The 15,646-nt window shown below is 35.5% G+C and overlaps 1 protein-coding gene across 9 annotated transcripts in view; it reads left to right on the top strand.

The window, feature by feature from the left end:
• The window catches only part of LOC121369369 (protein polybromo-1-like), a 77,672-nt gene that overhangs the window by 36,611 nt on the left and 25,415 nt on the right, over positions 1-15,646 (top strand). For 4 of the 9 annotated variants that reach the window (XM_041494416.1, XM_041494422.1, XM_041494423.1 and 1 more), the window contains 12 exons: positions 228-383; positions 862-943; positions 2,453-2,528; positions 3,273-3,445; positions 3,612-3,709; positions 4,818-4,889; positions 5,213-5,254; positions 6,659-6,814; positions 9,593-9,628; positions 11,053-11,178; positions 11,576-11,732; positions 14,823-14,924. In XM_041494416.1, coding sequence (XP_041350350.1) covers positions 228-383; positions 862-943; positions 2,453-2,528; positions 3,273-3,445; positions 3,612-3,709; positions 4,818-4,889; positions 5,213-5,254; positions 6,659-6,814; positions 9,593-9,628; positions 11,053-11,178; positions 11,576-11,732; positions 14,823-14,924 — 1,276 coding nt within the window. The remainder of the gene's footprint in view (positions 1-227; positions 384-861; positions 944-2,452; positions 2,529-3,272; positions 3,446-3,611; positions 3,710-4,817; positions 4,890-5,212; positions 5,255-6,658; positions 6,815-9,592; positions 9,629-11,052; positions 11,179-11,575; positions 11,733-14,822; positions 14,925-15,646) is intronic. The other 5 variants (XM_041494417.1, XM_041494424.1, XM_041494418.1 and 2 more) reach the window with 5 other exon arrangements.

A 15,646-nucleotide genomic window follows, 5' to 3' on the forward strand; every position in this document is an offset into this window, starting at 1 on the left:
TGCCTTTATTAATCAGTAGATTTTAATCAAATTAGCTTTTCTGATAAACAATATTTTAATAACTATTCATCACATTTTGGAAACCTTGGTATTCAACGTGTAAAGGAAAATATTTTTGTGGTTGAGTTTAGTGTTTGTTAAGAGAAAAATGGTTTTTTCTTTCTTTTCTTTTTTCTTAGTTCTACTTACTTTACCTGAGATTAAATTGTGTTTGTTTTTGTGCTCAGATCTGGACGACAGTAAAGAATGAGAATGTGAAGATTGTTCTGCGAGAAACCCCTCTGTCTCAGGTTCGAGTTGCCTCAGTGTTTGCCGACAAGACTCCCTGCGATGTCGTTGTTGAAGATGATGGTCAAACCAGCGTGCTCGATAAAACTCGCATTGTGAGAAACATTTTACTGTGGTATAAGCAATGCTGTATTCTGTGTTACCACAGCAGGGGTTGAGTGAAGTGTGTTAGTCTGTTTAGTGTTAACTGATTGGCCAGTTTGTTTTTACACATGTTTGTAATGATTTAGTGAGTTGAATATTGGTTACATTTCTGTATGATATTTTAGCACATTGTTCTGTATTGATTAGTAAATCTGCAAATCATCTTCTGCAAGTTGTTGAACAAATGATTTTCTTTTCTACTTAACCATTTGCTGTTGGGATGTTCTGACAAGACTAATATCCCTAGGGGAATAGGCTATTGTTTGAGGTCAGGTTAAATATTTTTAAAAGAGAAAACACTCCAGTTTTCTCCAGTTTGTCTTTACTTCATACATAGCAAAATAAGCAGTCATATTTGTTTTAATATTAATCTTATGCTTTATAATACTAATATTTGTAACTAAGTGTGTGTTTTCACTCTGTTTTCAGACAGTTCTCAGTGAACAGATCCCGGAAGATAACAACGTGTACTATGAGCAGTATGTGGGAGCCAACGGATGTTTTAAACTGGGTACAATTTACTCATTATTCTGTGTATTATAGCCACTCATATTAAAATATGGTAATCATCAGATTGTCGAAGCCAATACATTCAAATGTTTTAAACGGGGTACAACATATTCATTATTCTGTGTATTATAGCCACTCGTATTAAAATATGGTGATCATCTGATTGTCGAAGCCAATACATTCAGATGTTTTAAACTGGGTACAATATACTCATTATTCTGTGTATTATAGCCACTCATATTAAAATACGGTGATCATCAGATTGTCGAAGCCAATACATTCAGATGTTTTAAACTGGGTACAATATACTCATTATTCTGTGTATTATAGCCACTCATATTAAAATACGGTGATCATCAGATTGTCGAAGCCAATACATTCAGATGTTTTAAACTGGGTACAATATACTCATTATTCTGTGTATTATAGCCACTCATATTAAAATACGGTGATCATCAGATTGTCGAAGCCAATACATTCAGATGTTTTAAACTGGGTACAATTTACTCATTATTCTGTGTATTATAGCCACTCATATTAAAATATAGTGATCATCAGATTGTCGAAGCCAATCAATCGAGATGTTTTAAACTGGGTACAATTTACTCATTATTCTGTGTATTATAGCCACTCATATTAAAATACGGTGATCATCAGATTGTCGAAGCCAATACATTCAGATGTTTTAAACTGGGTACAATATACTCATTATTCTGTGTATTATAGCCACTCATATTAAAATACGGTGATCATCAGATTGTCGAAGCCAATACATTCAGATGTTTTAAACTGGGTACAATTTACTCATTATTCTGTGTATTATAGCCACTCATATTAAAATACGGTGATCATCAGATTGTCGAAGCCAATACATTCAGATGTTTTAAACTGGGTACAATTTACTCATTATTCTGTGTATTATAGCCACTCATATTAAAATACGGTGATCATCAGACTGTGTAATACCAATCTAATAAATTGCAATATAAACATTTTACATTGTATTTTGCTATGGCTTTACTCTTTACACTGTTTTAATATAATTTTTGAATGTTTATTTTGATGTTGATCATCGATTACCTTTATTTTACACCCAATAGCTGATGCATATTTTTGTGCTGGGGTGTCTTGAATATTCATTCATTCATTCATTTGCTGTGACTTTATTAATGTTTGATTTTCTGCAACATTTTGGTCTTTGTGTAATTAGTCACCTAAACAAAGTGAAAAACAATTCTAATAATTATGATGGAAATTTGTGTGTTATGCTTGTTGAGACCACAAATGAGCACCCTGAAAGCGAGATTTAATACTTTTACATTTTAAACAGCTCTTTTGTCATCCAATCAAAGAGTGTTTTTTAACGTGAAATTAAAATAATATGTAATTATCTATTGCATGTGACTTTGTCTTTTTTAAGCTGAAATTAAAAGAATATGTAATTATCTATTGCAGGTGTCTTTGTGTTTTTTAACCTAAAATTAAAAGAATATGTAATTATCTATTGCAGGTGACTTTGTCTTTTTGAGATCAGAACGAGAACGACCTCCGCTGGCTCGCATTGACAAATTGTGGACCACTCCCAGGTACGTACTGCTGTCATGTTGACTTTCTAATTGATCAATAAATTTTTGAAGACATGACTTTGTTTCATTTGTAACACTTCAGCACATGATAAACCACAGCTGTTTGGTATCTAACGTATAGTTTATTTTGACAATTCATCAATTGAGAGAAAAGGGAAATGAGCTGCTTCTACTGATGAAGCAGCAAGGGATCTCTTATGTATGCACTTCCCCAGACATACCACAGCCTTCAATATACCAGGGGCGGGACGGAGCACAGTAGTAAAACACTCGTTTCATGCCAGATCAGTCTGGGATTGATACCTATCGCTGGGCCCATTAGGCTATTTCTACTTCCAGTCAGTGCACCATTATTGGTATATCAAATGCTGTGGTATGTGCTATCCTGTCTGTGGGATGGTGCATATAAAAATATAGTGTGTTTCCTCTAAGACTGTATGTCAGAATTACCAAATGTTTGACATCCAATAGCCGATGATTAATAAATCAGTGTGCTCTAGTGGTGTCGTTAAACAAAATAAATTTTAACAGGATGTGGGATGAAAAACCTGAATTGAAGGCTATCGATCAGGTTATTCTTGTCTCTTGCAGTAATGAAGCAATTTGAATTTGTTACAAGTGGACTTGAATGTATTTGAATGTTTTATTAGAGAAAATAGTAGTAGAAATTTCAAAAATGTGAAAATGTTGTATAAGTTGAAGACATGTAAAATTCTCTATTTCGTGTAATATTTTCTTTTGTAGCGGTGATGCATTCTTCTTTGGTCCATGGTTTGTCCATCCCTCTGAGATCCAGCACTCTCCTACGCGACTCTTCTACAAGAGAGAGGTGTTCTTGAGTTCCGTGGAGGACACCAATTCTTTGATGAGCGTCATCGGCAAGTGTAGCGTCCTGCACATCAAAGACTACTGTTCTTGTGAGTACCACATCCACTTATTTTCTCCACACACTAGCATTCTTCTCCACATCAAAGACTACTGTTCTAGTGAATTAAAATACACCATATTAAGAAATAACAGAGATATTTTATGTGGTTTATGTTTTGCTACAAGTACTTTAACACCATCACTGTTGTTTTGCAGCCCGTTTAACGGAATATCCAGAACAGGATGTGTATGTGTGCGAGTCAAAGTACATGGAAACTGAAAAGTCCATCAAGAAGCTGGGCAAGGGCCTGAAGGTAGGAGTCTATTTATCTTTCATATCCAGTGAGTAATTCATGGATGAGGGGGTGGGATATAGTTCATTTGGTTGAGTGCTTACTCTAGGTGCTTGCGTCGCAGGATTGAACCACCTCGGTGGATCCATTCAGCTTATTGTTTTTTTTCCCGTTCCAACCAATGCACCACAACTGGACAAAGGCTGTAATATGTGCTTTCCTGTCTGGGAAAGTGCATATAAAAGATCCCTTGCTGCATTAGGAAAAATGTAGCTTGTTTCCTCTGATGACGACAAGTCAGAATTACTAAATGTTTGATATCCAATAGCCAATGATTAATTAATCAATGTGCTCTAGTGGTGTAGTTAATCAAACCAAAAAGTCTTCTGTTTGAGTTTTTAAAAATTTAAACACAAGGATTAAACTAAGATTTTTGTGAAAAATTGCTCTGAAAAGAATTTTAATATAGAATATGATTAAAAATATTTTTTGAATTTTCGTTTTCCTCCTCTCCCCCAACTCTTGTATTTGTTTCACCAGTATTTTGAATGCTCTGTCAACATTAGATCTAAGTTTATGCAGAAAAAAACCCCCGCCTGTCTTATGTGTGTGATGCATTAGTGTGTATTTCCTGTGGATATGAGTATTTGGCTAAAGATCCATCCCAAATATACCTACCCCACTCATAACCATATCTCCCCAGTTCTATATCAGCTACTGAGAATTCTTACTAGTGAGTCGTCGTTCACCATTCTGATCCCTCCCAAATATACCCACCCCACTCATAACCATATCTCCCCAGTTCTGTATCAGCTACTGAGAATTCTTACTAGTGAGTCGTCGTTCACCATTCTGATCCCTCCCAAATATACCCACCCCACTCATAACCATATCTCCCCAGTTCTATATCAGCTACTGAGAATTCTTACTAGTGAGTCGTCATTCACCATTCTTATCCCTCCCAAATATACCCACCCCACTCATAACCATATCTCCCCAGTTCTATATCAGCTACTGAGAATTCTTACTAGTGAGTCATCGTTCACCATTCTGAACTTCATGTAGTTTATACAGATTTGATTGTTTTTATCGTTATCAATCAATTAATTAGTTTGTTTTTTTCTTCCAGAAACATGCACTTTCACCCAAGGTTACTGATGATGAAATCTATTTCTTCAGAAAGTTAATTTCTGCACAGAAGGTAAGTAAATTAGCTATATCTTTCACCTTGAGTTCAATAAATAAGATGCAATATTGTATTATGTGCATATATCTCTATTATTCAGAATATTTTCTAAGAATTAATTGTTAAAAAAATGTCATCCTGGTTTTTTCACTGGCATAACCACATTATATATTTTCCTGTTACCCTATAACATAACTCATAGACAATGTGGTTGGCCCCCAATGTGGGTGGCACCTCCCCCTCCCTCCCCCCCACCCAATATAAAATCCTGGCTATGTTAGTGTTTTTTGTTGCTTTTTTTGGATGTTGTTGATGATCAATGCTCTCTCACCTTGCAGGTCAGTTTTGCAGGTATTCCCGGAAAGCCAGCTTTATTTATGGTACGCTGTTACATACATGAGGGCATTGCTTTAAACACCCCTCCCCACCCACCCACACATACACACAACACAATTAATTGACACGTGTTTGTCGTTAAATTTTGTTTTTATCTCATTCTACTTTGAATTTACTGCATGCATTTTACTTGAAAGCACTGTTGGTAATTTACTTTATACTTTAGGATCCTTAAGATGAAAGCTCTTAGAAATAGCTAATTAATACATGTTCTTGTAACTAATTGGGGCCTTCTCCAGATTGTAATGCGTATCTTAACGATAACTAACTGGACAAGACACTACTATTAGTTAATAGCTGTGCATTAAGTTTATCATCGGTCATCGGTTATAATCGGTTTTCAGAAACTGATTAACTTTCGAATAAACAAAAGGTTAGAATTATATGAACATAAGACAGATTTGAAATATAAGGATCAGGCATCCTTCTGTTATATTCGTCAGATAATTTTACCTTTAATATAATTTTAATTAATTGATCACTTCAACATCACTAGTCTTCATTTATGTTCGATTAAAAGAATGAATGAATGAATGTTTAACGACTCCCCAGCACAAAAATACACATTGGCTATTGCATGTCAGAAAAGGTAAGTACATGTATATGGAAATATTATTGGATTAAAAGAGACTTATGGGTTTAAAGAAAACATATTGTGAAACAAAAATTTTGCTTTTACTTATTAATGAGCATTTGTGGCAAAAGTGGGTTTCTTCCCTCACTAATCCATTAACATGGCAAGTTGAGCCTCAACGGCATACTTGAAATTTATTTCGATAGAGGCACAGATATGATTATCTTTGGATGGGTGTTTTATTAAAACCTAGCCATGGTTATTAGCCCACTACCGGTCCAACAAGAGGGGACTACGCTTCAAAATATTGGGCTGACATTTTGTATATAGCTTTATCATGTACTGTTACAGATCAAGTTTGATCTTCAGGGTGATTTACCCATTTTTGACAGAGCTATGACCCTTGAAAATGGAAGATATTACAAAAAAGAATTCCAGACTTTTTTTCCGCATTGCCTCAAGATACTAAGCCACAATTTGGTATATAGCTTTATCATGTATTGTTACAGATCAAGTTTGATTTAATGGCTATTTACTCATCTTTCACAGACATATGACCCTTGAACTTACATGTAGGAGATACAGAAATTTTATATTAAATGCATTTTATTATTTGAAATAACAAGAGGCTGACAAAAAAGAGATGAAGGTAGCAAATTTAATTGATAATAAAGTGTCAAATTTTTTACAATTAATTTCATTATAATTGTTGGTTGTTGAGTGGATTTATTGCTTTTTTCTGGGGGGGGGGGTTTTCTGGGGTTTTTTTTTCTAATGTGCTATTTGCAAAGTTTATTTTGAGCTGTTATTCCAGGAGCCGTCCCCGCTGCTGTTGAAGACATCTGACGATCAGTTTGGTGCAGACATTGAGGACTCGCAGGACGGACACATGGACGCCGACCACAGCTTGAACATGTCGTATGACGACGCCGCCCCCACGCCCGAAGTTAAAACGAAAAAGGTTGGGAAAGTAAGATATACCTTCACCATTCTAAGCACGGCATGATCTGGTGTTGGGGTGTGCAATTTACATTATGTGAAATCATTGTGCTCTAGTGGTGTCATTAAACAAAACAAACTTTACTGTAAATTATCTGATGTGTGCGTTCACTGGTGGATTACACAAACTCGAAGAAATGAATTTTATCTGTTCACACTGTCACTATGTTTTAACTGACAACTGGTTTATTGTTTTCATCATCAAATGGTTTTTTCTCCACTCATTGTAGTTGGAAAATGAGATGGATGTCATTCATTCCAGATGACATTTTTCATTTACTGTAATGAGAGAAAGAGAGAGAAAGACAGAGAGAGAGAGAGACACACAGAGAGAGAGATAGAGCATTATGAATGACATACTAATAAGTACCAATAAAGTAATATACTCGGTGTTCTCGCTGGGTGAAAATTAAAGAAGGGCGGCCACGCAACACCACGCCCTTCAAAAAAAAAGAAGAAAAAAAAGATGCTTACCATATTGTTGTGTGTTGGTAGACTGTGGAAAGACATACTCCTTATTTTGCCTACAAAAGAGTGAAAGATTGTTTATACAAATATAAGCAGTCTCGTATTTTAATTAAACCGAAGATGTTATTGGTCTGACATTCACGAGCAGTTCCGGTTTTGCTGAATCGATCAAAGTTTTAATATTATTATTTTAATAAAGATTTCAAGATATACGAAAAACAATAAAGATGTTTGTAAAGTGATCCCCTAATGTCGGATACATTTTTTGTTATTCCCATCTTCATCAATGAATTGATTGCTGTGATAAAATATTATTGCCAGCTGATAAAAAGTAGTTTCGTTTTTGTAAAGGCGGTGTATATATTATTTGGCACCCAAGATAAATAATTTTAATGATAAACACTACCACTACCGTTATTTTTGTAAGCTGTGATATCCCCCCGAAATGAATTGTTTACAATATTTTATAAAGAACTGCTGAATAAACAGAATGACAGAAATGACAGATAGTACAAATCATCCGTTACAACCAATTATATCTGCAATTGTGGACAAAATATCAGATGATTGTTAGTGGAAACAAAAGACAGAATGACTGTTACGATCACGTGACAAATTTGGCACCAAATAAGTAGGGGTTTTTCAATCACAGATTGCTGAATCCATAAAAAATTAAAATGTTTTCATTGCTCAAATAAAATATAACTTTTATTGTATGTATTAAACATACAAATAGATACAGGTATGAGACAAAATAGAGGCTGTTAAAAATACTGTTACATTACGTTACGGTAACTGTCGTAAATGTTTCGTCAATTGTTTTTTCGCACACAACACGGCTTGTTTCCTTTGATGTCCAGTGTGCAGACTGATCGTTGTGGGGTTTTTTTGTGTGGAAAAAGTGTGCATTTGTAAATAGCAGATATAGGTGCTGTAAAATATAGTAGGGTGCTGTAAAATAAAGAGGGGCACAGAAAAATAAAGGAGTGCGGCAAAATGCAATAGCAGCGAGAACACTGATACTAGTCACAACAAGTTAGGGACTATATGAACATTGCTACTGGAGCGGGGTTGCTCTGTCGGTCTGCCAGTAACACAGAAAAGCTCTTGTAGCCGTTAGATGATGGAATGGCTAACTTGCAGACATCTCGCCACTTCTCTCAGAATAGGCCATCGTTCAACCATGTCAGGGCACGACCACGGTCCAGCATACATAAGCCAGATACCAACGAAATTTATAACCACCCTACCTGATTCAAACATGAAAAGTGTTAATATGAAAAAGGAGTTTCATGTATACCATGCAGTACTAGGCAGGTGCCTTGCTTAGTCAGCAAAAATGGTTTTTAAAAATTCGAACAATTTTGGATTTTTAAATCCTTTTACAACACTTTCTACTGGTGACCACACAAGCTGTGAATAAAAGGCTGATGCATGTGCAATCTGCAATGTTTTAACCACGACTGTAACCTGCTTTTCACTATCTGTCACTGTCCTGGTATTTTTTATAAATTCTTTGAAACGTAGGTTAAAAATTCATACTTAACATGTGACTGGTATTCGTGCACTAGGTTTAGTTGAAATCACTCTTGTAAAGAGATTTGCAATAAAATAAATACATCACAATTTATACTTAACATGTGACTGGTATTCGTGCACTAGGTTTAGTTGAAATCACTCTTGTAAAGAGATTTGCAATAAAATAAATACATCACAATTTATACTTAACATGTGACTGGTATTCGTGCACTAGGTTTAGTTGAAATCACTCTTGTAAAGAGATTTGCAATAAAATAAATACATCACAATTTATACTTAACATGTGACTGGTATTCGTGCACTAGGTTTAGTTGAAATCACTCTTGTAAAGAGATTTGCGATAAAATAAATACATCAGAATTTATTCGACAGGAGCAGGACGTAGCCCAGTGGTAAAGCATTCACTTGATGCACGGTAGGTCTGGGATCGATCCCCGTCAGTGGGCTATTTCTTGCTCCAGCCAGTGCACCTTGACTGGTATATCAAAGGCCGTGGTATGTGCTATCCTGTCTGGGATAGTGCATATAAAAAATCCCTTGCTGTTAGCCCATGAAGTGGCGACAGTGGGTTTCCTGTCAATATTTGTGTGGTCCTCAATCATATGTCCGACGCCATATAACGGTAAATAAAATGTGTTGAGTGCGTCATTAAATAAAATATTTCCGTCCTTACTCGACAGTACTTGAAAACCAACAGTAGGAGTCCATGGAAAATATAATTAAATTACCTTTTTGTTTACAGTGCTTTTCAGACTACATGTTTGACCTTTTCTTAGAGGTGATGTCAATGTTTAGTTTGCTTTGTTGTTTTATTTGAAAAAGTGAAAATGTTTAGTTTATTTTCATATTGTTTTCCTGTTCTTTTTATAATTATGTTGTTTATAAACATATATAGGTATTTTCAAACTGAAGGAAAACAAATAGACATGTTTGGAGTTTTCTATCTTTGCTTATATCAGTTCCTAAAAGAGTTCCTTGTGTGATATTATTTGAGGAAAAGGCCAGTCAGTTTCCATTGTTGAAATATTAGGGGCGGGACATAGTCTGGTGGTAAAGTGTTCGCCTGATGCACAGTTGGTTTAACATTAATGCCTGCCAGTAGGCTGTTTGGGTTATTTTTCTTTCTGGCCATTGCACCACAACTGGCCTATAAAGGCCATGGTATGTACTCTCCTGTCTGTGGGATATTGCAAATATAATATCCTTTGGTGCTAATTAATGAAAAAAAGTAGCCCACAGAGTGGTGGGTTTCCTCTCTAATTATCTCTACGGTCCTTAATCATATGACCAATGTCATATACCCGTAATATGTGTTGAATGCATCGTTAAATACCACACCTGTTTCTTTATTTATTGAACTATTAACTGACCACTATGAGAACCATCCCGGTCTGTGAACTGGTTTGTTGAATGCATCATTAAATACCGCGCCTGTTTCTTTATTTATTGGACTATTAACTGACCACTATGAGAACCATCCCGGTCTGTGAACTGGTTTGTAGAATCAGCTTTCAATGTCTGAAGAGATTCAGTTCTTTTGTATTGTCCTTAAGAACAGCTTCTTACCATTTACTTATTAAGTTAGCTGAAATTCAAAACTAGGATAATGTATTACAAATCAAATTGGCCATATTATAGTAACATTGTTATTGCTTTGTTTACTTACACAGTTATGGCTTAGGTTTATTTCTAACATGGGTTATTGTTATCTTTTTTGGTTATTAGTTATTAATTACATCACAGACTGACCTGGAATGGCCCTTATATTCTCACTGATTGTGGAATAAAACTAATAGAACACAACAGACCATAGTTAAACTAATGCAAAATTTACTAATAGAGGTTTGTAAATCTGTAGTTTTTTTGATAGCTGAACAAGTACTCTGTATTTCATATTAATTTAACAGATTGATAATATTCTATTTACTACATACCTGGCACATATTGCAATTTGACAATAGCAGCAGTAAATTCTTGCATTTTGTGATTAGTAAAAATGTTATTTGCATAATTTTCAAACATAGTATCCTGTGTTTCGTTTATGGTAATAAAGCTTTTGTTTTCTATAGCTTATAAATATAATGCATGGGTGATTGTAATAATATGAATGACATCATTAATACAAACTTTGTTTTGCACTAATCTCACATTTTAATAGACTAGTAACATCTGATTATTTATTTTGTTTTAATCGTTGCACAGGTAAAGAATCCAAATCGTCGACAGCCCAGTGGTTACATCGTGTTTGCTGGGGAATGTAGGAAGACAATTGCCAAGGAGAATCCAGAAGCAACATTTGGAGATATCAGCCGACTTGTTGGCACTAAGGTAGGTCATGTTTGTGAGGTTTTAATGGGGGTTTTAATTTTTCTAATTAATTTTTTAACTTCTAAGACAAATGTTTTGTCAGCACAGTAATCGTCTGTACAGTGTTTCCAGGTTTTCTGGTTTTGGTCGAATGTTTACAATACTATCCGTCGAGAACTGACGATATGGTTTCAGTTGGTGCTTCGAATACATTTTGAATGAGAGCAACCATTTTACACCATTGTGCAAATCCTAGAGGCAGTCGCAGTATCCCACCACGAATATTAACATTTCCAGATTTTGATTTCTTTCAAAACCCACTTCCATCTCTGTAATTTGTAGATGCCATCGAGCTAGTGGACAAAAAGAAATCAATGTTAAGATAGTTTTAAAACGTGTCGACTCATTATGATTGCAGTGGCGGATGCTGTCGGATGAAGACAAGAAGATATTTGAGGAGAGGGCCAAGAAGATTTCCGAGGAGATGCAGGCCAAACAACAGGAGGCAGATCGGGCATTCAACGAATCCTTAAACCGATCGCAAAGTCCCTGGGAGGCCGGTCGAATGTCTCCAGGTTTGTGTAGTCGAATGTCTCCAGGTTTGGTTGGTCAAATGTCTACAGGTTTGGTTAGTGGAATTTCCCAGGTTTGGTTACTCAAATATTTCCAGGTTCAGTACAAAGTACTTCACGGTTGTTCAGTTGAATATTTCCATGTTGAGTTGAATGTGTTTTTAGAATTTCTTAAAGGTTTGTTCATCAAATGTCTATGGGTTTGATGGTCAGTGTCTATGGGTTTGATGGTCAGTGTCTATGGGTTTGATAGTTGAATAGCCCCAGGTTTGTTAAGTCGAAGATTTCAGTGAATGACATCCGTCTAGGGTCAGTAGGAAAGTGATGCAATGCTTTGAGTTTCAGTTTGATCACGCTACTCGTTAACTCAAGTGACGGTCTCATGCCTTCACCTATATGTTGTCCTCACATCAGTCACAGAGTTGAGTGCTTTCAGTAAGTCCTTAAACTGATTTCCAATTATTTGCTGAGATAAAGTCGACCAGCTACATGGGTATATTTGTGACAAAAAAGGCAGTCTTCGCCAGTAAAGGCAAGTGATCACTACCGATCCTTCCACACTCACTATGAAAATGTTAGGAGAGTGGCAAATTGATTGCCTTGCAATAAACTATTTAAAAGATTTTATTTGAAACTTAATATGCTTGCTTGCCTAAGGATATGTTTTGTTAATAGAAAATAATTTGATTTTGAGAGACAATTTTAATTAAAATACTATTTTATGTGAAATATTAATTATGGTTCACACACCACAGTGTTATAAAGAGAATTTAGCTGCATTTTTAATTTCACAAAACCATTTATATGCATAATTAACTGGAAAACAATTGTAATAAAGAGTTTTAAATGTAAAATTGTAATTCATTATATTAAAACATTCAGCAATGACACAAAATTTGTCAATTATCTCCCCTTACCAACCCACTAGAAACAGTGTTCTGAATCACAATAATTACTTATTAGAATGACTGAATACAGGTGTTTGAACCACGCCGTTCAGTATCTGGATGATTTAGTTTTTTGCATCAAAATAATAGAATGTGATGTCCGAGATATGTGTTATGTGATCTAGCTATGATTCCCAGTAGCCCACCGTTCCTGGCATGATAGCACACGAATTGTAATACCGCCATATGAATCACACCAGTAAGAGAATAGACACACTTCAGTTTTAAACTAAACCAATGTTGCCTTCTCGGTCTATGGTTTTTTCATCTCCTAAAGACTTGCAGCCTTTTGCATGTTCTGCCCATTATTGGAACAGTTACATTAAAGACACGCACTCTGCATTATTTCTAATCTGTCAGAGCAGAATGTTCTAGGTAGTTGTGTCCAACATAGGCATGCTTGAGCCTTTGGTGGATGTTGACATGATGGTTGATGGATTGTAACCTCTGTGGTTTGTAGGTTTTTACTTCAGTATCATGACTAGTGTCTTCATCTTGCAATGGTTCATACCTGGAGCCAGTATTTAGAAATAATTCATTTGTTCACTTGTATCCAAGCACATGTTACCAACTGGTGTATTTCAGTAGCAGTTTATGTTCATCCAGTAGTGGTTTGACCCTCGAAGAAGCAAATATTTATAATTGACTGACATATATTTATTACACACATTAGTGAGTCAGCTTTGTTTTGACAAGGTGCATTTTTGATTGTGTCTACCTGGAATTATGTTTTCATAGCATGTCATGTCATTTGTGTGTATAGCTTTGTCCAACAAAAACGCAGGTCTTAAAACATGTGCTGCTGTTGTAACGTTATTAATGTACATGTATTAAACTGGCTTTACACGGTGACAGCTGTTTGATATGTCTGAGTGTTGCACAGATATGTAAGTGATGAATTATGAGCATGTGATATAGCTGCATGTGCACCATAGTTACTGTTAGCAAATTACAATCTTAGTGTTTTGCTCTTGTTTCTATGTCAAATTGTCACATGTATTTCACCTTGTCACACATTTATATTTTCAGTTTATGTAAATTTCTTGTCATGGTATTGACTTCTTGACTAAATAATGGTTAATATTTTTGATATCAAACCATATTAAAAAGGACCGAGTTGTAACCTTTAAAGGTGACATCTTTTTCATATTAAAATAATTAAAAAAAGACTGAATATTTCTGCAGTTAAAGGTGACTGTTTTTTATAATGAGGACACTTATATTTATATTGTTAAACTTAAAGTGGACTGTGATCTGTTAGAAAGGACTGTATTCACAATTAAAAAGAATAGCATGCAGGGTTGGAAGCCGTCTTTAAATGGACTGTGATCTGTTAGAAAGGACTGTATTCACAATTAAAAAGAATAGCATGCAGGGTTGGAAGCCGTCTTTAAATGGACTGTGATCTGTTAGAAAGGACTGTATTCACAATTAAAAAGAATAGCATGCAGGGTTGGAAGCCGTCTTTAAATTCCTTGAAAGACTTTGAATTTGTAAAACATGATTTTTAGGTTTTTGAAAGTCTTTGAATTATAATAAAAGTCTTGTATTTGATATTTTCCAGTTACCAGGTTTAATCTGTCATGATGCACATAAAAAAGCTAAATGTTTTGCCATCAACAGCAACATAAATGAACTGATTCGGTATTTTTATTGCATTCTATTGTCTTTGTCCGCTGTGTAAAAGTCTGAAAGTCTTTGAATTTGTTTTGTCTTTAAGGCTTTTAACCCTGGCATGTTTCTGCCATGTTTTCCAGTAATAAGGACAGTGTTTACCCATTAAAGAGGACTGCTGACATCTAAAGAGGACTTTTATGTCAAGATGACATAAAGAGATTTTTCACATAAGACGACAGTATGTTAATTGTTTACCAAATTAAAGAGGACAGTTTTTATATTAGAGGACAGTATGTTTACCCCATTAAAGGAGACTGTTTTCATATTAAAGAGGACTGTTTTCACATTAAAGAGGACTGTTTTCACATAGAGGACATTATGGATACCCCATTAAAGAGGACTTATTTTCACACTATTAAAGAGGACTATCTTTCCTTTTTTAAAGAGGAGAGTATATTTCCTTTGTTAAAGAGGACTATGTTGATGTTTATCGGACTGAGCAAATGACCCACTTTGTTTGGTCTGTTAGGTTCCCAGGGTCACTATGGTGGATTCTCAGGATATTCCGGACAACCAGGAATGGCACAAGGGAATTATGGGATGCCAAATGGTCACATGACCCCACAGCCAGGTAGGTAGTGGCCATAGGTCACTGTGTTTTCTGGGGTCAACGTATGTCCAAAAGTGTAAGACTTAATTAAGAACCAAATAGCTGGAGAGTCCCATTACAAGTTGATGACTAGGGTTATCCTGTTTGTCTGAGTGTGCATGTTTGATATTGTGCAGACGTTGGCTCTGCTAGATAGTCTAGTCATGTTAGTGAGGCCCACTTTCCAAGAATTCATTTCCATGTGTGATTCCTTGTGCAATTTTATCGACACCATGCATAAACACTACGTTTTTCTAGGTAAACATTTCCACACAAGTACATTGAGCATGCACAAACGAAGTTGATCGATGATTCGTTATTTTGGTGCATATGTTCGGAGGAATGTGCATTTGCTAGTGCACACATTTCAAAAAAGTGTCGCAGATAAATAGTTATTTCCTTTTTTGTAAAATTCCATGTCCACAGAATCAGATACTGCATTATAAAAAACCACACTGATATCGGAGCACCAAAATACTTAATATGATGTGTGTACCTAGAAATGCTTATTGGAAACTGGGCCTAGAGCACCCCTATGTCTTCTTCAAGTTGAGCATATGGCACTTGCATGGGTCTTGGTGATACGAGTTTGATGTTAGTCTAGGACTCTTCAGTTTGCTTTTCTTCACCCCACGTAGGTTTTCTCAATGAACTAAGAATAAATATGTTTTTATTACCAAATTATTCATGGTTGAAAGCGGAAC

Source organism: Gigantopelta aegis, chromosome 3 (genome assembly GCF_016097555.1).
Source record: "Gigantopelta aegis isolate Gae_Host chromosome 3, Gae_host_genome, whole genome shotgun sequence".
Taxonomy (NCBI): domain Eukaryota; kingdom Metazoa; phylum Mollusca; class Gastropoda; order Neomphalida; family Peltospiridae; genus Gigantopelta; species Gigantopelta aegis.